The sequence below is a fragment of the Festucalex cinctus genome, chromosome 11 (assembly GCF_051991245.1).
Source record: "Festucalex cinctus isolate MCC-2025b chromosome 11, RoL_Fcin_1.0, whole genome shotgun sequence".
Taxonomy (NCBI): domain Eukaryota; kingdom Metazoa; phylum Chordata; class Actinopteri; order Syngnathiformes; family Syngnathidae; genus Festucalex; species Festucalex cinctus.
In genome coordinates this window covers 10,467,805-10,491,666 of record NC_135421.1, presented here as the reverse complement: position 1 = coordinate 10,491,666, position 23,862 = coordinate 10,467,805, and the positions used below count along the sequence as shown (strand labels likewise).

The 23,862-nt window shown below is 42.3% G+C and overlaps 1 protein-coding gene across 1 annotated transcript; it reads left to right on the top strand.

The window, feature by feature from the left end:
- The first annotated feature begins 2,296 nt into the window (after nt 1–2,296).
- Nucleotides 2,297–23,788, top strand: ccdc80 (coiled-coil domain containing 80). The gene is made up of 10 exons (XM_077536648.1): nt 2,297–3,567; nt 5,274–5,471; nt 5,557–6,020; nt 7,244–7,579; nt 10,373–10,529; nt 12,735–12,871; nt 16,428–16,579; nt 16,933–17,036; nt 21,279–21,362; nt 23,025–23,788. The coding sequence occupies exons 1-10, from the start codon at nt 2,907–2,909 to the stop codon at nt 23,333–23,335; spliced, it is 2,604 nt and encodes an 867-aa protein (XP_077392774.1). The 5' UTR covers nt 2,297–2,906; the 3' UTR covers nt 23,336–23,788.
- Nucleotides 23,789–23,862: the final 74 nt, after the last annotated feature.

Below are 23,862 nucleotides of genomic sequence, written 5' to 3'. Positions count from 1 at the left end.
TGTAAATGTAATGTAGTGTAGGCTGCAAAATGGAAACAGATACAAATATACTTTTTTTTCCTGATGGAAGAAGAGACACTACTGTTTCTTTTTGTAGGTTCCATGTTTTTATAGCAATAGAACACAATGTTCTGTGGGCCTTGCAAAATCTGTCAAAAGGGGGTTTCTTCAATGAAAATGGCTGGGAGGCAATGAGTTAACATGGACGAATGGACTCTCCAATTAATTCAATAATAATTGTTCTTGCAGAATTAACTCACCGTTCCCTTGTTGAATGTTGAACAGTGAGAGGCGCTTCATTCATTTCTAGCTGGTAAAGATGTTTGTGTTTTGTTTTTTTCCTAAGACAAGAACGAAGACAACACTTTCATCCGTGGCCGTGATTGGTCAAAACAAGCGTGTACAATGCCGTATCGTCCAATCAGTTTGAAATATTGTACAGAATGTCCCGCCTTTCTTGGGCAAATCATCGTAGAGCAGTCCCGAGATTTATATTGAGTGAATCACAATATCAATCTGGCTATTGCCAGGTTACTATTGAGGACCAGGTTTCCTACCCCTGATGTAGAGTGTTCATTTAGGAAGCATATTAAAAAAACAAAAAACAAAAACAAAAAAACGTGCAAATTCCACACATTAAGGCTGGAACGTGGATTCGAACCTCCAACCACAGAACCGAGGGACAGATGTGCTAACCAAATTAAGTCAAAATAAAATTAGACATACTTAAACTTAATGTACTGGATTCCATGTGGTTTCACAGGTTCAGCAAATATGTTGAAAATAAAATGGAAATTTTAAAAAGTATTTAAGTAGTTATACAGAAAAAAAAAATGAATGACTAGAATCCATGTGGGTTCACATGCTCAGCAAAATTAAAGAAAAAATTAAATGTAAAATGCTGGATTGGCCGGCAACCAGTTCGAGGTGTACCCTGCCTATTGCCCAAAGCCAGCTGGGATAGGCTCCAGCACCCCCGCGACCATTGTGAGGAATACACGGTCAAGAAAATGGATGGATAAAATGTAAAATAGAATTCATTATTGTTTTATACGACTTTTCTTTATAGGGTTGCAATGAAATTAAAATGTGAAACCAATCATGAAAAGCAGGCTGACTTTAGCTACTGGACTATCAATGGGCTGATGAAGAGACAGAGAGTTCAGAGTTCAAGGGCCAAGGTCCTTGCCTCATGGTGTTTGTGAAGCCATCTCTCCACGGGACATACTGCTGCATCAACAACAACGAAATGCTGTGGTGTTTGTTAGCATGCGATCCAGTTCATTCTGTCCGGCTCAGACATGGTGCTTGACATCTTACATATACAGAAAAAATGTCCTGGATACCAAAACTGTGTGGGAGTCAGTTCTGACTGCCACCCACCTGAGGGTCTTGACCTGGGTTTTCAGGAAGGGGGGCTGTGCACTCCCATTGAGAGTGTTAAGCAGTGCAGCTGTTCTTATCTGCTAACATCAGGAAAATCCTCACAGGATGCTCCAGGCTCATTCGCCGCTTCCAGTCATCCTAAAAATGTCAGCAGACTTTTTTTTTTTTTTTTTTTTTTTTTTTTTTTTTTTTTTTTTTGTAACTTTTCAGGAAGTAGAAGAATTCCATCCTGGTCATGGCATGAATTATGATGAGCTGTATGTTTGGCTCATCATAGCATGTTTGTCGGTGCAAATACACCACCAATAAAAAGAAAGAAAGAAAGAAAGAAAATAATGCTCCATTTTGATTGCTGCATCATGTGATTTTATTTTATTTTATTTTATTTTTTTTGAGGTACAAAGAATAAGAATAGAAAGACGTTTTCCCTGTTATATGAAAAAATATCCATGAATGCCTTATTGTTGCTAATAATATAAATAATCTTAAATAATTTTCAATTCAAATTTTATACATTTTCTAGCGGAATTAAAATGTCATACTACCACAATAAATCATTAATAAATGTCATTATTATGATTATTATTATTATTATTATTATTATTTTCATTATTATTATTATTATTATTATTATTATTATTATTATTTAAAAAAATAAGAATTGCATCCAAATGGAAAATTTATTTGATTTTCTATCCGTTATAAATAAAACAAATATCCACATAGACAGGAGCAAAAAAAAAAAAAAAAAGATGTGATTTTAGGGGCGTTTCTATGTTGGCTCAAAAAAAAAGAGGAACTTGACACTGACTGATCCATTGTGGTCATTGTGGGCAACAGGAGTAGCTTTTTTTCTTTTTTTAACAAATACTTTTCTTGAGGGGGTTGCAGTGGTGTTGAGTTCAAAGGGGCCGGGAAAGAGGAGTTTCACACCGAACTGGCGGAGAAGTGCGCTTACTGAGGAGTGAGGAAGTTTCATTGTGGACATTTGTGAAGGATCCGGGAACGGAACACAGTGAGTCGCCGAATTCCTTCTACTTAAACGTTTCACCTGGAGGATTTTTTTGTTGTTGTTGTTGGGGGGAATACTCCTTCTGCGTGATGATTTATTGCGGAGTTAAAACCACGCGCGAGTCAATCTTGGAAATGTGACGTCGTCCACAACTTTCTTTTTTCTTTACTTTTTTTCGTTCCTTCATCAATCTGCCGTGTGGATCTACGACAGGTTTGAATTTGTTTCTGTCAGAAATGATGACTAGCACCAACAACTGCGGGATTCTATTACATGTGGTGCATTTTTGGGTGTAGTCGCCACTTTTTACGCACGAGAAACATTGCAAACTCTTGTATATTTTGTAAGCAGACACAGTCCACAGTGGACTGCATGCCGTGAGACATTCACTGTCAGATGCTTATCTTCAGCTGGAATTAATCAATTCATCAATTATACTTCAAATGATCTTAAAGGCGCGCTGAATCTACACTTCCACTGGGAAAGTGTTTAGTGACATCTTGGCACAATGTGGCGGCTTTTCACTCTCACTCTGGCGCTAATGTGTCTCCTGGCATGGGCAGGCGAGGTGGACAGGCACAGCCATCGTATTCGCGCGCAGTTGCGCCGGCGACCCAGGCTGGGGCGACCGCGGGTGGGCACAGAAGGCAGGGGGCGCCAAGTTGCGCGTGTGCGCCCCGGATTCGGTTCTGCCATATCAGTGTATAGTGACCAGAAGGGTGAAGGTGTACAGGCGGATGAGGGCAAAACAAGAGTTGGGGAGGCGCAAGGCAGAAGGATGCTGGGGGCAAGAAGAGGGGCCGGGGGGCGCCCCCAGGCGGGGATGCTGCAAGACGAGGGTGTCCCCCGATCGAGGGCCAGGGTGACGCGGATGCCCAGCAGCGCCGGTTCACCCAACCTGCTAGCCAGTTTCGCCGGGAAAAACCGAGTCCTGGTGATCTCGGCGCCTCACGATTCCGATGGCTATTACCGGCTGATGATGTCTTTGCTGAAATCCGACGTGTACTGCGAGCTGGCCGAGAGGCACGTCCAGCAGATCGTCATGTTCCACCAAGAGGGCGAGATGGGCGGCAAGGTGCGGAGGATAACTACCGAGGGCAAAGTGATGGAAGAGCCATTGGACACCACCCTCATCCCGAGACTCATGAGCTTCCTCAAACTGGAGAAAGGTACACCTTGGATTTAGTTATTATTTTTTTGCAATATATCTTCCATTATTTGCTACGAAACTCACCTATTCGCTGTTTTGTGCTTAGGCCAAAGCAATAAAAGCATTACTTTAGCACCATCTTCGATAAATTGGTTCTCACTACGTTGAATTGATTTGAGGAGCTCCATTTTGACAAAATCTATAACTTTACCAATGCCATCTTATGGCATCTATAGTGAACTATAAACTTTCATTTCCTATCCCTTGAGAATAGCGGTGGGTCAATGGTGCAGTTTTATAAAACACGTTTTTTTTAGGCATCTGTACGCTGCCTAAGAAATTTAAATTTTGACAACATTTCAGTTTTACTCCCTACATTTCAAAACATCTGTAACGTACTACTGGGTACTTCATTTAAAAAAAAAAATTAAAAAAAATGTGGTTGTTACTTTTTCAACCTCAGTAAATGATGGCATGATTCAAAAAATGTAAACAGAGAGCTTAAGCCAACACAGCAGTTAACAGCAGTAAATGTTTTATTGATTGGGATATTTGGAATTTATAATATCAAAAAAACCAGACAGCGGCAATATGCAGGATTTTCCCAAAACATTTGTTTAGGACCATAAATTGTCTTCTACTGTCTTTTTACCTAAAAAAAATAGACACCACAATAACTTCATTATTTAAAACGTCTTTGATGGTAACTGAACCATGCTTTAGGGTCCCCAAATACTTGCATTTGATGTTTATGTGAACTGGGTTAACCGAAGACAGAATTGTTTTCATTCACAAAAATATTGCTGGTGTCGGGCCGAAACTTTGCACCTCCATTTTTCAGGAAACCTCCCAAAAAATGGCATGTTTGTTCAACCATTAACATTATGTCCTCAAAAAGAGAAAAGCAGTTTTCAACACTTTAAATTGGGCAATAATTTGCAAACACCCACACGTGGAATGACCATGACTATATTAATTCGACCACATTGTGACTTAAGAGGTTTTGACCCGACACCAGTGAAATATATGTCGGGTTTATTGAATACTACTTTTGCTTTGGTGTTTGTTTACATCAGGTTCATTGAAGAATGTCAATAGTCTTTGATGGTTACAAAAACAATGTTTGGTTCAGTGAAGACAAATGATCTTTTGTGCTTATGAAAACCCACGTTTGTTTCATTGATGGCAACATTTTCATGAATTGTCTGATATTTAGAAATCGCATTACAGTATGTTATTTTTTGGACAATTATCTTCAGTGTTTCTAAAAGGTCGGTCGGTCGGTCCGTCGGTCCGTCGGTCGGTCCGTCGGTCCGTCGGTCGGTCCGTCGGTCCGTCGGTCCGTCGGTCCGTCGGTCCGTCGGTCCGTCCGTCCATCCATCCATCCATCCATCCATCCATCCTTCCATCCATCCATCCATCCATCCATCCATCCATCCATCCATCCACAGATTCATCCATCCATCCATTTTCTTGACCGCTTATTCCTCATTAATGAACAAATATTGACGATAAAAAACAAACAAACAGGCATAATATGTCAAATTGTCTTCAGTCTAGATATCCCACTGCATCACTGCATGTTAGCTTCACTGAAGAGTAAATTTTCTTTTAACAATAAAGGACATATCCTAAAGTGGAATTGGTTCTCGTCCTAAGCTCAACTCGAGTCGGATCAGGATATTTCGCAGTTTCACCATAGAGATGTAAAATTATATTCTGTAGGTAAGTTTGGGATGGTGCTGCTGAAAAAGACCCTGCAGGTGGAGGAGAGATACCCGTACCCTGTGAGGCTGGAGGCCATGTATGAGGTCATTGACCAATCACCCATGAGGAGGCTGGAGAAGAGTCGCCAAAAAGGCTTTGTGCAGAAGTGTAAAGGAGCCGGCGTTGAGGGTCAAGTGGAGCAGGGCATGCTTACTGGTAAGAAGAATAAAACCACTGTTAAAATCATGAAGTGAAACCAGACTTTTACGTAACGTGACTCACGTGCTGTGTTTGTGCACAGTGAGCACACATGTAGAAGGAAAACCAGCCAAGAAAATCTTTAGAAAGCCCACAACAACTACATCTGCGACAACCACAACAACAACAACAACGACTACTCGGCCAACAACAACCCGTCCAACAACCACGACCACGACAACTCGAGCCACAACCACGACAACCAGAGCCACAACCACCAAGGCCACGACAACCACACGAAGAACCACCACCAAACGAACCACCACCACCACCCTGACACCAACCAAAGCCCACACCCAGACCGTGCTACTTCCTGCCCCCAGAACAACAGAGGACCCATATTACTACAACCAAAAGGAGCGGGAGCACTACCCCGCCAAAACCACCCCGTCTGGAGACAATCACACGGACAAGGACAGCAAAGATCCACGCATCCACAAGCTGGTGCCCATCACGAGGAAACCGTCCAAGATCAAACCCACCAGGAAAAAGAACGGAGGGGAGAAGGTGAGTAGTATTTTTTTCGTGGTAAGCTTTCTTTGGTCGTTGGTTATGTCAAAGCCCTTATTTACAAAGTGGAGTATGTGTGGCAAAAAAAAATAAAAATAATTAAATAATATTGGCAATTTAAAGGTTCATACATTAGATGCAGTTTGTCCATTCTGCATTCATTCCATCAGTTTGCCAGACACTTAGGAACCATTGTGGTACAAGTGGCAATCCATCAGTGTTAAGAAATTTTCCAAAATTAGTGGATAGCGATGACAAAACTTTTCATGGACACGTGGCATTCCTTAATTAATGTCTAGCTGCCCTGTTGCACTACTCTAGGACTTTCAAGTTTGTGGTCAAAAACCCTTTCTAAAACATTTAAATGGTTACATTTAAATGTGTAAATTGTACACATGGAAAGCATAAATGAGTAGTTATTTTCTTCTTTAGTTTATCATCTTCTTAAGTTTATTATCTTCTTCAGAAACTTACATGGCAGTGTTTCCCAAACTCAGGTTTGGGACCCAGAATTCATCGTGGAACCATTTTTAATGGATCACCATTATTGCCAGAATAAAATACTTCATCATCATCAATTTGTTAGTAGAAGGCTTTTTGGTTTATGTCTATTAGGGTCTTTATCATCACATGATCAATCCATTGATCTATTGCACTTGTCCTCGTTGAGGTTATTCGTTCGGGGAGTAGAACACGCTGGGACTAGTCGTCAGCCAATCACATACACCCGTAGATGAACAACCATTCATGTTTACATTCAAACCTATGGCCAATTTAGAGTCTTACATGAACCTAGCATGTATGTTTTGTAATGTGGGAGGAAGTTACAGTACCTGTGGAAAACCCATAGAATATGTAAACGCCACACACTAAGGCCAGATTGGAACTTCAGAACTAGGGTGTATGGAAGACATGATAACCATTATGCCACATGCCTATTGGTATTAATAAGCAAGTAAAATTTATAGTGAGTTGAGAAAACTGCTTGAGTACTGATTTTTTTTTTCTTTACTGCAGTTAGTAGATATTTTCTGTCCTTTTCCAAAAATGCCACACAATCGCTCATAAACATGATTGAAATGTGCCAAAATAATCTCCAGGTGTTGCACGCACCACTCTTTGCAGTCTCTTCAGTAGCCCAAGACTCAATCATAAAAGACAGATTTCAATAAAAAAAAAAAAAAAAAAGGATTATTATTTAACAAACTCTATCCATGCAGATGCTAACAAATGAGTATGAGGACAAATATGAAGCCGGCAAGCCTACCGTCATGTATCCGGAGGAGGTCGACGGATTCGGCGACGTTAGTCCCACCAGGAAGGCAAAGGCCAAGCATGACAAGAAGAAGAAGAACGAAAAGGGGACCAAGAAGGCAGAGAGGAGGGGAGGAAAGACTGGCAAAGATGGAAAGGGCAGTGGGAAGAAAAATGGAAAGAAGCTGTCTAAGTACCCTGAGAAAGAGGACTATCCGAAGCCCACCAAAAAGCCCACACCGCCTCCCAAGGGATCTCTGGCCTCCTTCTTGGACTACTTTGAGAACCGGAGACGACTTCTGGTAAGACAAACCTTAACCTTGCTCACCTTCCTATTCCACATCTTCATGTCCATCACACATACTTGAGGAGACCAACCCTACTGTGAGGGTTTGCTTTAAAACCCAACATTGTCAACATCTGGATCCAAGTAACCCATTCCCCTCCAAAATATTGATCTCAATAGTATCACGGCACATTCCACGTGACCTATGACATCACAATATCTGTGTAGCTGAAGACAGAAAACTCCTGGCAACATTTATGTCTGTAAATGCAACTTGTTAGATTGATTTTCCCAGGATCTGCTGATAATGTATTCATGCACGTCGACAGAAAAATTTCTGCCTCAAAACGATCATAACATTTTAAAACCATATTTGTGACATCTGGAGCCAATGTTTGACCACTTGTGTGCTTATTTTACTGACATTTGTCAGCGACAAAGTAGTAGTAATTGGTTGAATTATCGATAGGATAATATATTCTAAAAAGATTTGCTAGTGACAGCCCTATATGCATTGCACAATGAATCTTAGATTATTTAAGATAAGAGCCACCACTCATGTTTTTCGACATACTGTTAATATATCACATGAGAAAGTACCGCAGTATATTATAGTTAGATATCCAACCAAACAGTGTGGCATACTCTGCCATGAGAGATCATCAGGCAGAAAGTCAATCAATTTCACTTAACTGGTTTAAAAAAAAAAGGCTGATTCACTACTATTTATATGTATATTTTTATTAATCTATCTATCCATTACACCAGTGACGTATAGTGAAATATGTGCCTCGGCTCAATAAAGACCAGCTGCAAGCTGCTATATGAAACAAAACAAAAAAAAGAAGAAGAAGAAGAAGAAGAATGCTTGCCCATAGATGACCACGAAGTAAAGCACCAGTATTTATTGATAATACCATATTTGTTTATGTTATGTACCATAAACATTATTTAATAAAACAATGAGGTTCCAATAACAGGATCCACTGAAATGAAACTACATTTTTAACAAAGATTGGCATTCCGTCAGTATTGATGGATTTTCCATCACTGGTGGACGCCCGTTTTTCAGATAAATGACGAGAAACTTACAAAAAATAAAATAAAAAACGACTAAGCACTGACGGAAGCAGGTTTTCTCCGGCTGTAATTGTCACTAACCGGGTCAAGTTGCAGCAGATTTCTTAGTCATTGACGGATGCCCGTTTTGTTGACGACGGACGAATGATGGAGTGCCCACCTCTATTTGTCGGTCCTAAAATAGTGGTGACGGAAGCATGATTAAAATAACGTGATGATGGCCTGAAGATTACAGTTTGGTTCTTGAAAAGATGATGAACTGACGAAGACGGAAGGCTGACGAATAATGAATGAACCTGCCCACCTTTGATTTTGAATGGCATATCGTTGAAAGTGTAACTCGCCCACTCTTATTCCACCCCTCACTAATATTTGAAAACGGCGCTCAAAGCGGGGGTGGCCTGGAGAGCTGTTGGGCTTGCGAATGGGGAGAGAGTTGGGTGTGGTCTGGCTGTGATTGACAGCAGCAGTGAAAACTAATTTCTAAACTATGACAAGCTATGCTAATAAATAATATTAAATCAGTAACCTGAAAATCGGTATAAAGATGTCTGCAAAACGCTACTACTCCAGCTCCAACTAAGGAGGCATGTACGAGACTGAGCCGGTGGGTGCCAGAGCGACTACGTCATATTCTAGAAGTGACGTAGACGGGTTTTTGCCCCAAATACAAGCTTTCAATAAACATGCACTAAAATGTCAAAATAATGACCAAGACATGGAGACAGCATTCGTAGGCACCCATTTATACAGTTTATCAGGGAAAAAAAAAAAAAAAAAAGTTGATTTAGGGTTGAGTATCACTTCAAGGAAAAATTATGAATTCCTCCAAATTGAAGGAAAAGTTAGCACTTTTTGTACAAGTTCAGATCTCATGTAGTAGTACGATTATATACATTCAAAGGTGGTAGAAGATAAAATAGTTGTTGATTGCCTTATGTTTTTATGTGTTATTTGTTAAGATGATTGGGGGTTGTTACTTAAAAGTTATATATAGTGTACTTTACTATGAGTACATGCAATATAATCATCTGGCACCTATACATTGCCAAAGAAATATTAACATTGAGTTGAGTTAACTCAAGATAGGCATTGGACTCAATTTTAATAATCAGTTACAGGGACAATTTACATTTATTATTAGATATTTGGACTATTATACTTTTGATAATGCGCAACAGGAGAGTGTATCATGGAACTCCTGCTTTCAGCCAAGTGACGTTCTGAGTAGACTAATGCTGATGCAAATGCTGATTATGCAGACAGCTGTGTCGATGTCACTCAACTTCCCACAGTTGATGTCGCCTAAACAGCAAACTTCTGCACAAGCCAACTAAACACCACCTCTGCTACTGACTCCATTTTGCATGAATTGCTTCGAAATGCAATCAATCAATAATCAGTTTCACACAATCAACAGACCTGAACTAATGGACGAAGTAACCTTTATGTCCACAAGAAAAAATCTACAGTATAATGCAGCACACCAGTTGTCAGTATTTGTTTTTTAAGGTTCAAGTGTAGCTGTCAGCTATGTGCAGCTGTGTGCGAGCAGACTGTGCGTCTCTGTTTTGAAGCCAATATAGATTGTTATCACACAGACAGGCTGGGAAAATATGGCCCACCCTCCACTTGCAGGTTAATGTAAACACCAACTCTGCAGTGTGTGACCTCTACGTATGAACTCCCAACCCACCCCCCACCTTCTTTCAACATCCCCCCACCACAGCTGGTGACATCACCCAGCGAGGAGGACAAGATGTATGCCCAGCAAAGGGACGAGTACTTGGAGTCTGTGTGCGAGATGGCCATCCGGAAAGTCTCCATCATCACCATCTTCGGCTCACTCGTCAACTCCACCATGAAAATCGACCACTACCAGTTGGGTAAGGAGCGCACACGTGCGTCACATCCGGCCAGACTATGCACAAAAGTCTTCCCATGACTTTTTTTGGCGACAGCCAGCGGGTGCTTGCTCTTGCTGAGTCATACGCCCACTCATTGAATGTTTTCCAGACTTGTAGTGAACATGTGGGTGGAGGTTGTAACTTTACGAACACTCCACTGCAGTGCACTCTACCCTGAACTCTCCAAGATTTTTAAGGAGTTCAATCAAACCTCTCAGAAATGTAAACCAACTTACAAACCATTGCAGTCAAATAAGAAGCATTTATTGCTGAAGGTAGGGACTTTTTATCCAAATAAAAATGATTCAAAGTTTAAAAAAATTGTGAGATGGAGACAATAAGGTTGGTTTGCAACAAAGTGAACATATTTGGGTGCGAGAAGAGTGGTACCCTTGTTATGATCCAATAACAATAAGAAGAATAAGAAGAATTCATCAGATTTGGAATCAGATCATATAAAAAAAAAAACACTTGATGAACAGACAAAATGTCATGTGTAGTTTCATTATTTCCAAAGAAAAAGTTCTGGCAGGATTTCAGTTTCATTACTATGACTGAATTAATTAAATAATATGCATGGACAAAAGAGTACAAATCTAAAATTTTAAAGAAGTCAAACCAAAAATGTTCTTTACAATAATATGTTGTATGTGCCCCCACTAGTTTAAATACAGCAATCTGATTAATTGTGTTTGTGAATTCTGATAATTTCCCTCAAAAATAATGGAAAATGAATGAATTCATATCTAAAATGGGCATATCTCTAAGAGTTATGAACTGCTTTCAGTGAAACTTGGGATATAGCTTCAGTATTAAACAGCAACCGAAATATTGTATAATTAAATAAAGACAAATTGATATCAATTTGATCATAATTTAGATCCAGATCTCGAATTTTCCAAATTGGAGACAAACATACCACACTTGCCTTTAACTAATCTTCCTACAATAAACTGCAGGCAGGTTTCTTACATTTGTAGACATTTCATCGTGGTCTCAAAGCTTTGGTTAGAGTGTGACTCTGTAAAACTTTATGAGTCTGCATGTTCCACCACAAGACAAGGTTTCAGCAACACGGAATTTTGGGTTGAAAAGCTGTAAGGTGATCTCACCCATCCAACACGCTGTTTTTCCACTTGGGGGGGAAAAAAAAAAAGTGTGTGTACAAACAAGTGCTTCTTTTTATGCCTCCTCTCCCAAATGGATTCAGATGACTTCACCGTCTTGTTTGGTTTGTTATAAGATACAATGTTTGGAAGTATACGTTGTGTTCTTTCAAATCGTATCAACATTTAAAAAAAAACAACAACAAAAAAAACCCATACAAATCTGTCAATACTATCAATACTACAAAAAGAAAGTCATTAAAATGTAACTCCCAAGTCCCAAGCTTCACATTTATTCAAACAGAGTGAAGTTAGCCAGCGTGGTATTTACTACAATAGCTTAAATCGGTGTTTCCCAAGCTTTAATTAAGCTAGCTTAGCATTTAGCTCACTAGGATAACAGCAAACTAAAATGTTAAGAAAAGTAAGTACATTGATTCAAACAGTGATGATCTTGTCTCAAATTACTCAAAGTGAAATCTGGGCCTGTTTAGTTGAACATTCATCCATCACCCCTTATCCGCATTTGTATTTTCATAGCTAATGAATGTCTCACATTGGTTTAGCCAAACATAATGCAGCTTCTTTAAGTTATGTTAAATGACTCCAAAGTTTGTCTTAGTTGCAATTGTGATCCCAAGCCTTTAAATCAAATTAGAATGATCAGATATATTGCTTCAATTACCAACATTAAAATAGCTTCCTCACTTGTTGTTACAAGTAATTTCCAGGTCTGTACTTCCCATACCCTGTAACTGAGGTCTTTTGGACAAGCTTACACAAATTCTGATCTTTTCTTAGCATTAGAAGTACGTTTCGCCTCCGCATGTACACGAGTTGACACACTCGGTTTGCTTTTGACTTAATCACCTCTTGATGGGAGGGAGTGGTGATTAAAAGCGTTTTGCGTCTCCAAATGCCAGCTACTTAGAGTCAATTCCAAAGTCACATCCCACCTCGCCAAGCAGTGAGTAAAAGCAGCTCTTGTTGAGTTTGTCCCTAATTGACTTTGCTGCTGTCCATCAAATCTTTATTTCCTTTCCTGTCCACTCAAGAAACGTCTGGCTTGCTTCTGCAGAGAACGACAAGCCGATGAAGGGACTTCGTCAGGAGGACCTAGTGAACCAGGATCTGATCACTGAGTTGAGGAAGGAGTTCAGCATGATCCACGACGACTTCCACATGGTCCTCACTGACACTGACATGAGAGTCAAGGTGAGCTGTTTGAACCAACACGCCTGTCCCTATGACAACCAAAGTATTACTATCACTCCCAAGATCACTTGAAAGACTGACTCTTTGAAACAAAACAGAGATGGGTTATGGTTTGCTTGAGTTGTGTTCAAATTCCAGAATTCCACTCAATCATATGTAAACAAGGTGCAATTTACAGGGTGCACTCAAGCCATTGCTTGCACATTGAAACTAATCCAAAGAAGCTCAAACTTTAAATCACCCAGATGAGATATCAGCTGAGTGTATCATGTTGACTTCTTTTCATATGGGTATTTATGTGATACAGCCTCATTAACATGAGCTGAAGCACACACCATTTGTCATTGGGCTTGAGGCAGGGTAAACCCTAGAATATTTGTCAGACAATCGCAAGGTACATATAGAAAAACATTCACACTTAACGGACAATTTAGAATCTTCAGTGAACCCAATATTAGGAGTTGTACAGACTAGTCGACTTTACTACTCCACAGTGATGTTTAGAGCATGATGTCGACGAGTCACTAATCAAGGGGTTTTGGCTAGAAACAGACAAACGGGGAAAAAAAAAAACTCGTGCTCGAGAATCATTTAACCTAAATTTTCAGCCCACACTGTTTTTGTGATGCTAAAGTACTTTTATTTTGAAGGCCTGACTTTACCGGATACAGTTTGTTTACAATACAGTACATCAATGATGTGAGAGTGTTGGGGTCCTTGTTGCCTGTGGTTATAAATAACAGTTTGCATTGTGGAACTCCTTACTGTCTGTTCCACTCCACTGATACACAATATGACACATACTGTCAAAGTGTAAGGTAGAAGAGCAAGGAATTATTCAAATTTCCACTGCACAGGTGCGTTATTATTTGCATACACTGCACATTCCAACTCAACAGAATACATCACAATGGTGGTCCTAGAATGAGGAACCGTTTCCTTGTTTGGCCAAGTTGCGCAAATGTTACCTGGCTCATTAGCACCATCACATGAGGGCAGATGAGCCTTGATCTTATGCTTGAGCTGAAACTTGAAAAAAACAAAAAAAAACTGAAGTCATGTAACCCCTACCAAACATGTACTGTAAGCTTTTGGAATGTGGGAAGAAGCAAGAGTACCCGTACAAAACCCAGCATGCACAGGGAGAACATACAAATTTCACACAGTAAAGTCTAAACCAGGGTTCAAACTCCCAAACTAAAACCTGAGACAAATGTGCTAACCACTCGTGCACCGCACTGCCCTCCAGATATAACACAGAAGAGCAATAATAATAATAATAATAATAATAAATAAATAAATAAAAAAACTAGAAAGAGAAAACTTGGTGTACAAATACGAGAAACCTAATAAAAATCACAAACATACATGCAAATTAGAAAGCTTTTGCTGCATCCTTGCAGGATTTTCCAAAAAGAACCACGAATACCTGTTTTTGTCAAAGTGAAGCACTACTCCCTCACAGCAATATGAACATCAACAAATAAACTGAGGGGGAAAAGTGGCATAGAAAGCTAAAGCCAAAACAAATGTTTTCCTCACCCACACAAAATGGCTGAAAACTGTGCTTTGAAAAGTCATCACCCTGATCTGCATTTCTCAAAAATAACAAAAAACACCCGTGTTTTTGTGGACATAAGGTAGTGGGCGTATAAGGATTCGCGTCCTTGGTTGAGTGGATGGCTGGGATCACCATCACAATGACGCTTTATAAAACCATTCAAGCATATCTAGATTATCATTGCGACTCTTAGGAGGAGCTGCGGGAAATAAAAGTTCTTAGTTCCAATAGTGGAAAAAATGCCTAAATATAGGGATATTCGATACCACTTTTTTTCAGACCGATACCGATTCTCAGACCCTCAGTACTCACCGATACCGATACCAACTGCCGATACCAGTAGTACATATTGACAAATAAAAAAATCACTAAAAGATATTTTTAAACAAATTGATTTCCTTTAATTTTGACAACAAAAAAAACAACAACAAAAAAAAACAGCACAGTCACTCTTCAATAGTCTTAACTCTCAAAATAAAACACAAAAATGCTCTTTTAGTTTAAGATTCACAATTTTGAAGTATTTCTAAACCGGTGAAGTTTTGGTGAAAAACTGCTGCAAGCTAGCGCCAGTTACAGGCAAGGAGGACTCACTTAACGTCTTAAGTCTGGCCCTGCCTAAATATGTATCTGTCTATTAAAACTTCTTCATTCAGTTGTTTTGTATCAAAACTGAGTTAAAATTGTCACACGAATAATGCTAGTAATTTTTTGATAATAGTAATGTTAAATAAAATAGTAAATAGGAAATAATCCATAAAAAAATTTTCCACAATATTTTTTTTTCTCATTTTGAACCTCTAAAGTCTTTCCACCAATCTGTCCATCAAGTTCCCCTTCCTCTCACGCCATCCCAGCACTGCCAAAACACCGCCTTGACGAAAACACTGTTAATTCTCACAACACATTTGCTCGCCGGCTACTTGGTATACTGTATGTGTGCGTACTTGCCAGGAAAAAAAAAAAAAATGTCAGCGGGTTGTTTTTGGACACGTGCATCAAAGAGGCTAGTGTTCGCTCGCTCTGCTGACAGCAGCGTCTGTGGACCTGCGAGGATGTGGGTGGGTGGGAGCGCAGCGGATTCACCCTCGCCTGAGGAATGAGCGCTGGATGTGGTTTGGAAGCGTTGGATACGACGCTCAGCATTCCGGGTGTTGCTTCCCAAAAGTGGGGATCAAGAATGTCAGATATGTGAAAGGCACACCACAATTATAGAGAAAATACTCAAACAATACACTGGAAACTTCTCTTTTGCTTTTTGGAATCAATTTGCTTACCCGCTGTGTCCATATGTTTTCTATAGCATCATGACACCCAAGATTGGTCGCATTATGTGAATGGGTTTTTGAATGAACCACCAGAGGCTCTCAAACGTTTTGGGTCCAGGGATACCACGTGGATATATATTTTTTTTTTGGAAGGACACCTTCATAAAACTTAAATTTCCGCTTAGAAACAGACAACATTCGTGGTATCCTTCTCATTGTGTTCATATGTCTTGAAAGGATTGACGTGGCAGTCAATCACAGACACTTTTTAATTGGACCAACGGTGAAGTTGGAGCTACTGTGTGTGGACCACTTCACTATTAATTGGGCATAATACTTCGGCTGACTTTCGGCAAAAAAATGGATGACACCCTAGAATGTCTTGAACCGAATTGCAGTCAGTAATCCAATGTGAATATGGCTTTGAATAGGAATGTGCTCCACCAAGTCAGCTACAATATGTGACCCACAACACCACTAGCAGTATTTTCTATCTCAGCCCTGTCAGGGTGAAAGGTGGATTACATCCCGGAAGAGTCACCAGTAAATTGGTGTTTGTGAATTGGGGACTGAGTGGCAATTGATCCCTTTCCATCTGCAAGAAAGTCAATTGCGTCAACCACTCTCCTGAATCATCAATCATCAACCCATTTCCACAAGTGTAATCATTTATTTACTCCGTGGCTGATCAATAACTTAAGGTTTTGTTGTTGTTGTTTTTTGCCAGCAATCCTATGAGGTTCCCATTGCCATGAAAGCCGTGTTCAACTACATCGACACATTCTCCTCCCGCATCCGAGAGATGGAGCAGCAGAAGCGAGACGGCGTCGTTTGCAAGAAAGAGGACAAGCCCAGATCGTTGGAGAATTTCCTCTCGAGGTAAGAATTGAGGAATTGCTTGGGTGGTCCCAGAAGCCTATTTCCTTTTTTCAAGACTGTTCCCATGCTCTGCAACAAACTCAACCACTTTACAGTGTTTAAAACCCCTAATTGGCAGTTGCGACAGTCTTGTTTGTATTCTGCACATTTAATGTTATTTAAACTGCAACAATCCCTGCAACATTGAATTATTGTATAAACTTTCCTAAACATCGATCACCATGGAGGCTTGGACTTCTGTGAGGGTTTTGGCTGGTATTATGGCTCTCGTCAACAAAATCAAGTTCTGAGTACAGAGCATGCACCGCTGCCCCAAAGCACCGTGTAGGCCTCTAAATTTGTCGTAATCGTAGGTTTCGCTGGAGGCGACGTCTCTTCATCATCTCCTCGCCCAACGATGAGGAGTGGGCCTATCAGCAGCAGCTTTATGGCCTGGCTAGTCAGGCCTGCAACCTGGGTGAGTAGCTCCACAACTGATGTAAAATTTGCGGGTAACACACCAGCTTTAAAGTAGAGGTTTTTTTTTAATGGGGCTTTTGGAACTGGCCAAAGATTAATTCCCATTTTTCATGAGCTGAACTCAAAGATCCAATATTTTTTTTGTGTACACAAAAGGCATATTTCTCTCATATATTGTTCCCAAATCTGTCTAAAGCTATGTGAATGAAAACATCTCCTTTGCTGAGGAAATCCATCCACCTCTCAGGTCTGACAGCAAGATGCTGATTCGACAGCATGATTATTGCCATAGGCCGGTCCACGAGGACCACTATCCTGCATGTCTTAGATGTTTCCCTCCTCCAACACACCTGATTGAAATTATCAGGATCATAATCAGGATTCTACATAGGGCAGCTCTAGTCTGAGTGAAGTTCTTGTGGAAACCCAGTTTGTCAAGAAGTTGGGGTGTTGGAGGCAGGACCCAAATGCAGGGGGCAACAAAAACAGGGCAAGGCAGGGATGCAAGTAAAAAAAAGGGGTTTAATTAACAAAAAGGCAAACGAGGTACTCTGTGACTAAAACAACAAGGTCGAAAACACACAAGGCATGGCATGGCATGGAACACAGGGACAACAACAGGCACAATGACTCCACAAGAACCGAACGGAAAACAGGTGACTAAATACACACAGGCTAATTGACAATGACTAGACACAGCTGGGCAAGACACAAGTGGCAAGGGAAGCTGATTGGTGGATACACTGGGAAGGGAAGAAACACTCAGGTGGACGTGGTTTGACATAACGGGACAAGGGAAGAGACAAGGAACACATGACAAACAACCAAAAACACCAAAAGCAAACAAAATCCCACCCCCCACAAAACCAAAACATGACATAACCCCCCCCTCAAGGGACGGCTTCCAGATGTCCCACCAACATAAAAAGTCCAAAAACAAGGGCGGGCGGAAGGGGTCACGGAGGTGGGAACACAGCCCACCCATCCGTCCCAGACAAAAGGCAGTTCAGGAGGGCGTCCATGACGCCAGACGAGAGTCCCGTTCAGGAGGGCGTCCGCGAAGCCCGACGAGAGAGTCCCAGCGGGGCCAGTCAGGAGGGCGTCCTCGACGCCCAACGAGAGGTGAAGGCAGCCGCAGGGCTTGCGTCGCCGGGACCTTGGGCGGCGCCTGGCGAGGTTCCGGGGCTTTGGGCGGCGCTTGGCGAGGTTCCGTGGCTTTGGGCGGCGCCTGGCGAGGTTCCGGAACGCCGCCTGGCAAGGTTCCGGAGCTTTGGGCGGCGCCTGGCGAGGTTCCGGAACTTTGGGCGGCGCCTGGCGAGGTTCAGGGGCGAGAGGCTGCAGCAGGCGAGGTTCAGGGGCGAGAGGCTGCAGCAGGCGAGGTTCAGGGGCGAGAGGCTGCAGCAGGCGAGGTTCAGGGGCGAGAGGCTGCAGCAGGCAAGGTTCAGGGGCGAGAGGCTGCAGCAGGCGAGGTTCAGGGGCTTGAGGCTGCAGCAGACAAGGCTCGGGGGCGAGAGGCCGCAGCAGACGAGGTTCAGGGGCGAGAGGCTGCAGCAGACGAGATTCAGGGGCGAGAGGCTGCAGCAGGCGAGGTTCAGGGGCGAGAGGCTGCAGCAGGCAAGGTTCAGGGGCGAGAGGCTGCAGCAGGCGAGGTTCAGGGGCTTGAGGCTGCAGCAGACAAGGCTCGGGGGCGAGAGGCCGCAGCAGACGAGGTTCAGGGGCGAGAGGCTGCAGCAGACGAGATTCAGGGGCGAGAGGCTGCAGCAGGCGAGGTTCAGGGGCGAGAGGCTGCTGCAGGCAAGGTTCAGGGGCGAGAGGCTGCAGCAGGCGAGGTTCAGGGGCTTGAGGCTGCAGCAGACAAGGCTCGGGGGCGAGAGGCCACAGCAGACGAGGTTCAGGGGCGAGAGGCTGCAGCAGACGAGGTTCAGGGGCGAGAGGCTGCAGCAGGCGAGGTTCAGGGGCTTGAGGCTGCAGCAGACAAGGCTCGGGGGCGAGAGGCCGCAGCAGACGAGGTTCAGGGGCGAGAGGCTGCAGCAGACGAGGTTCAGGGGCGAGAGGCTGCAGCAGGCAAGGTTCAGGGGCGAGAGGCCGCAGCAGACGAGGTTCAGGGGCGAGAGGCTGCAGCAGACGAGGTTCAGGGGCGAGAGGCCGCAGCAGACGAGGTTCAGGGGCGAGAGGCTGCAGCAGACGAGGTTCAGGGGCGAGAGGCCTCAGCAGGCAAGGTTCAGGGGCGAGAGGCTGCAGCAGACAAGGCTCAGGGGCGAGAGACCGCAGCAGACAAGGTTCAGGGCCTTGAGGCCTGTCTGACCAGTCACTCCCGACGCCACGGACCAAAGCCAGTACTTCTTTTAGCCCGGCAATGGCTCGGTCACAGGCTTCAAGCCCCTCCTTCTCCCAGGGCTCCCATTCCGACATTGCCCCCGCTGGGTCCAGTTCTGGTGGAGTCATTCTGTCACGATGTGCCTGTTGTTGTCCATGTGTTCCATGCCATGCCATGCCTTGTGTGTTTTCGACCTTGTTGTTTTAGTCACAGAGTACCTCGTTTGCCTTTTTGTTAATTAAACCCCTTTTTTTTACTTGCATCCCTGCCTTGCCCTGTTTTTGTTGCCCCCTGCATTTGGGTCCTCCCTCCAACACCCCCACTTCTTGACACAGTTATTTATTGTCTAAGTTAGAGTCGCACCCCAACCACAAATGGTATCACTCTTCTGAGATTCAAATAACCTCACAAGCCATATCGATAATTGTGATTCACTCAAGGGTGTTCTTCACATTAACAATCTGGAACGTCACTCAGCAGATCCGTTCGGGGAAGGAGGGACTTGATGTCCAATACGTTGAGCTGATTGGACGATGCGGCATCTTGTGCATGTTTGTTTTGACCGATAACCGCAACGGACGAAAATGTCACCTTCGGTCTTGTCTTAGGGGGAAGAAAAAGAAAAAAAAAGCACGAACATCTTTACTGGATAAAAATGCATGAAGCGCCTCTCGCTGTGCAAATTCAACAAGTAAACGGTGAGTAATTCTGAGAGAACAGAATTAATTGCAGCGTCCGTTCGTCTGTTAGGTTAGTTTGTTTCCCCCAGCGTCTGCGTTTTCTGGTTTCGTCACAGCTGCATGTCCCGCCCTAAAAAAAACGCCTGATTGGACCGACCTAAAAAAGGTCGGTTGCGAACGTATCAGCACACAATTTCTTCGTTTGCAATGTGGAAGGTGTACAATACTGTTGAGCAATCGGCGACTCTAGCGCCACTGACTGAAGAGTACTATTGCAACTGACACCCAAACAAACATCGACCGGAAAGTGGGACACTTATAGTGAGATATTTGGGAAGCAAATACAGTACAATGGAAATAAATCAAATGTATCATGCGGAACTATATCACTTGGTGGAAAGATGTGTCAAAAATGTATTAGTGGCCTTGCAGCATACTTATAGGCCTCTAGCATCTTATATTGATTTAAATTAAATTAGATTGGATTTTGTGGTCCGTCATATGAATCCCCAGAACTTGCCACAATCCAATTTGATTTTGGTGTGCTGGAGGAGGGAGAGCTCTAAAAGATAAAACATGCATGATTGTGGCCCTCGAGGACCTGAGTTTGAAGACCTATGGCCTAGTACAATGCAATATATTGTAACTCCGTGCCTCCTGCAAGATGTGAATTCTTTTAAATGCATGAACATATTAAGGGTAATAATCACAAATGTTGACTTAGTTAAGTCTCTGACCAAGCATGTCAGTTTTTAATGTCGGATTTGGTCGCTCAAGTGGGGTGCGGAGTCCTATCACCATGTTGAGACGTTCTGCAAGGACGTCATGTTGTTCTTGGCTGGGGTTCAAGACTGCTCCCCTCCCTTCTTGTTGCAAAGAAAGACCTATCCTGCTGATGAAGCTTAAACGTCTATTAAAAAAAAAAAAAGAAGAAGAAAAAAAAGAAAGAAAACGAAAAAAAAAAGGGGGGGGGGGCGGTGTTCATCCTGATATTCAGCACTTCGCCACGTTTCTAAAACAGTGTTTCATGGGGATTTTTCTTGTCTCGGATGAAAAAGCTCCTTGGCCACATTCCGCACAATCTTTGAGCACTAGCATCACCTTCTCCTCTTACCGAGCAGCCATTGCCAAGCTGAGGAAGGCAAACAAACAGGCACGATGAGGTTATTGCAGATACCGTACTGCAGAATGTTAGGTGTGCTTTTCTTTGATGGGTGTTGATTTTTTATTTTTTTTTATTCAGGTTTAAGGCACATCTCCATTCTAAAGCTGGTTGGGACAGAGCTGTCTGACATGGGCGGAGTTTTGGAACTTTATCCTTTTAATGGTAAGGACTTAGAAAACCAAGAAATGCTGTGTGAATGCCAGCATCTCATACACTTTGGATTTAACGTTGACCAGTGAACTTAATTTGACCATCTCTACTCATCTCATCTGTACAACGTTTCAGTGCTGCTTGCAAAACATCCTATTCTCTAACATAGAGCTGAGGACAAAATTTACAATAAAAAAATTACTTTTAAAATGTCATCTTCATCATGCTGCTAGGCGATACCTAACAATTGATGAAAAGTACATCACCATTGCCAAGTTTCAAGCAGGTTGTTTTCAGAGTAAATGGCCACTGAGCTTAGAGTGTCAAGATGTCATCAGCAGATGAGGAAGAGGAAAGGCAGAGATATTGTGGACGTCATTGGAAATGTACTTATCGCTTTATGGTTTGAACACCTGTTGTGAATGTTGTTATTGCACTTCTTAATATCCTATTTCTAGATATCCTGTTGATGTTTGAAAGTTAGAGCAATATCCACTTCGCCAGCTACCTCCATCTGTTACCATAGCAGCAACAGCAATGCACTGTTGTACCAATTTTTGGTTTAAAACATTGCGGGATGCTTCCCAGCAAGGCGGCCGACTTTTTAGAACAGCTTTTCACCATCGAGCCGTTCTTGTACCACATTCCACTTTTTTTTCCCTTTTTTTTTTTAAACCCTCTCTGCTCAACAAGTTCTCCAAACAGAACTCAGATGTTGCACCATTTCAGCTGCTGCGATTCACTCCATAAAACCTCCATAACATGCCATTAAATGTGGGTCATTTCAGATTTGGAGGACAATTTAGGCACACACATTTTTGGTAAGAGGACCATCTATTTTATTTTAGTTTTTGAAATGTTAAAAAATAATAATAATAATAATCACCAGTCAGCAGATGAAAACAATGAAAACCCAATTATCTGAGCCATGAGATGTGATTTCTGCTGAGTCAGGTTGCTCTATTTCTTTTTCTCAAAAAGGTCATTGGAAAGTTATTTTGTCTGTTATATTTGTTGTGTTAATGTTGGTCATCAAGAGGGAGACACAACAGCCATTTTAGGCGGTGCTATAGAACCATTTGGTATTCTAATTAACATGTAGCACTCCCTAAAGCTATTTTGTCACAGTATAACTATGAATGTAACTGTATGATTCTGTTTTGTGAGTTAGATTAACTCATTTGCTCGCAAAAAAATTTATAAATATGGTCTAGTTTAAAGATTACCATGCTCCCAAATATGTATTTAGGTTTGTTTTTTTATTTTTATGCTAGAGCATACATCAGTATGCGGCCGGCTGGTGGCAGCAGAGTATAAGAGATCAACCAGGACAATGTTGCAAAAAACTCTTTCTCCAGATTTGTGAATAATGATGAAACTTAGCTACATTCTCATGCTAATTGCTGCAAAATAGAAACAGACAGAAATATCTTTTTTTTTTTTCTTGATGAAAGAAGAGACTAATCTTTCTTTTGGTAAGTTCCATGTTTTTATAGCAATAGAACACAATATTCTGTTGGCCTTGCAAAGACAGTCAAAATCCAGGAAAACAGCTGCGAGCGAAAGGGCTGCTTCAGTGAAAATGTCTGGGCGTGAATGAGTTCATAGAAATGTGAGGGACAGAAAGTGTCCTCCAATTCTTCAGTGACCCATAAACTGTTGCTTCCCTTGCAGGGAGCGCTACGGTGGAGCGCGAAGGCCTGTCAGCCACCCTGGTCAAGGACATGAGGAACTACTTCCAGATCAGCCCAGAGTACTTCTCCATGCTGCTGGTGGGTAAGGACGGCAACGTCAAGTCCTGGTACCCCTCGCCCATGTGGTCCATGGCCATCATCTACGACCTGGTGGACTCCATGCAGCTGCGGCGGCAGGAAATGGCCATCCAGCAGTCGCTGGGAATGCGCTGCCCCGAGGACGAGTACGGAGGGTACGGCTACCACCAGCACGGCTATCAGGACGGTTACCACCAGGGCTACGGTTACTAGCGGCTTTCTTGATGAGCGGGTGGATGATAGCCGGGCACAAGCTAACGCCCCTTCTGTATGACGTTAGCGGCCCTCTAATTTCGCATCCCCAACCGAGCGGATGAGGTCATCGGGTAATTTTGTAGCACTAAGTGGAGGCTTTGAAATGATAGCTTTCACCTAGCCACTTCCTCCATATATAGCCCGGTATGGCGCCACTTTGTGCTAATTTGCCCTATCTAATCACAGCCAATAAAAGCAGAGAGGAGCCTGATGGAAAAAGTATTCATGTTAATCAACTTTTTTTTACATATCACCTCCTGCTCAAATATGGCATACATGTATTTATTGGACTTCTGTTGCGTTCCTGGTTGTTGCAGTTTTCCAGCTGCAGCTTGATTGCTTTTTTTGGGTTGCATTTTATTATTTAAACTAAATTGTGCCTTACGATAAATTCTTTTTTCTTGGATTTTACTGCTTGTTTCTTTTTTTCTTGCTAAGTGAAATTTGACTAAGATAAAATATTACAGTGTGGCCTTTTAGGTGAA

Bases quoted from the DNA above. Each gene is read 5' to 3' on its own strand.
- ccdc80 (XM_077536648.1), top strand. From the start codon at position 2,907: ATGTGGCGGCTTTTCACTCTCACTCTGGCGCTAATGTGTCTCCTGGCA. The intron at 6,021-7,243 runs GTGAGTAGTATT...CTATCCATGCAG, and splicing joins AAAAGAACGGAGGGGAGAAG to ATGCTAACAAATGAGTATGA. The intron at 21,363-23,024 runs GTAAGGACTTAG...CTTCCCTTGCAG, and splicing joins GGAACTTTATCCTTTTAATG to GGAGCGCTACGGTGGAGCGC.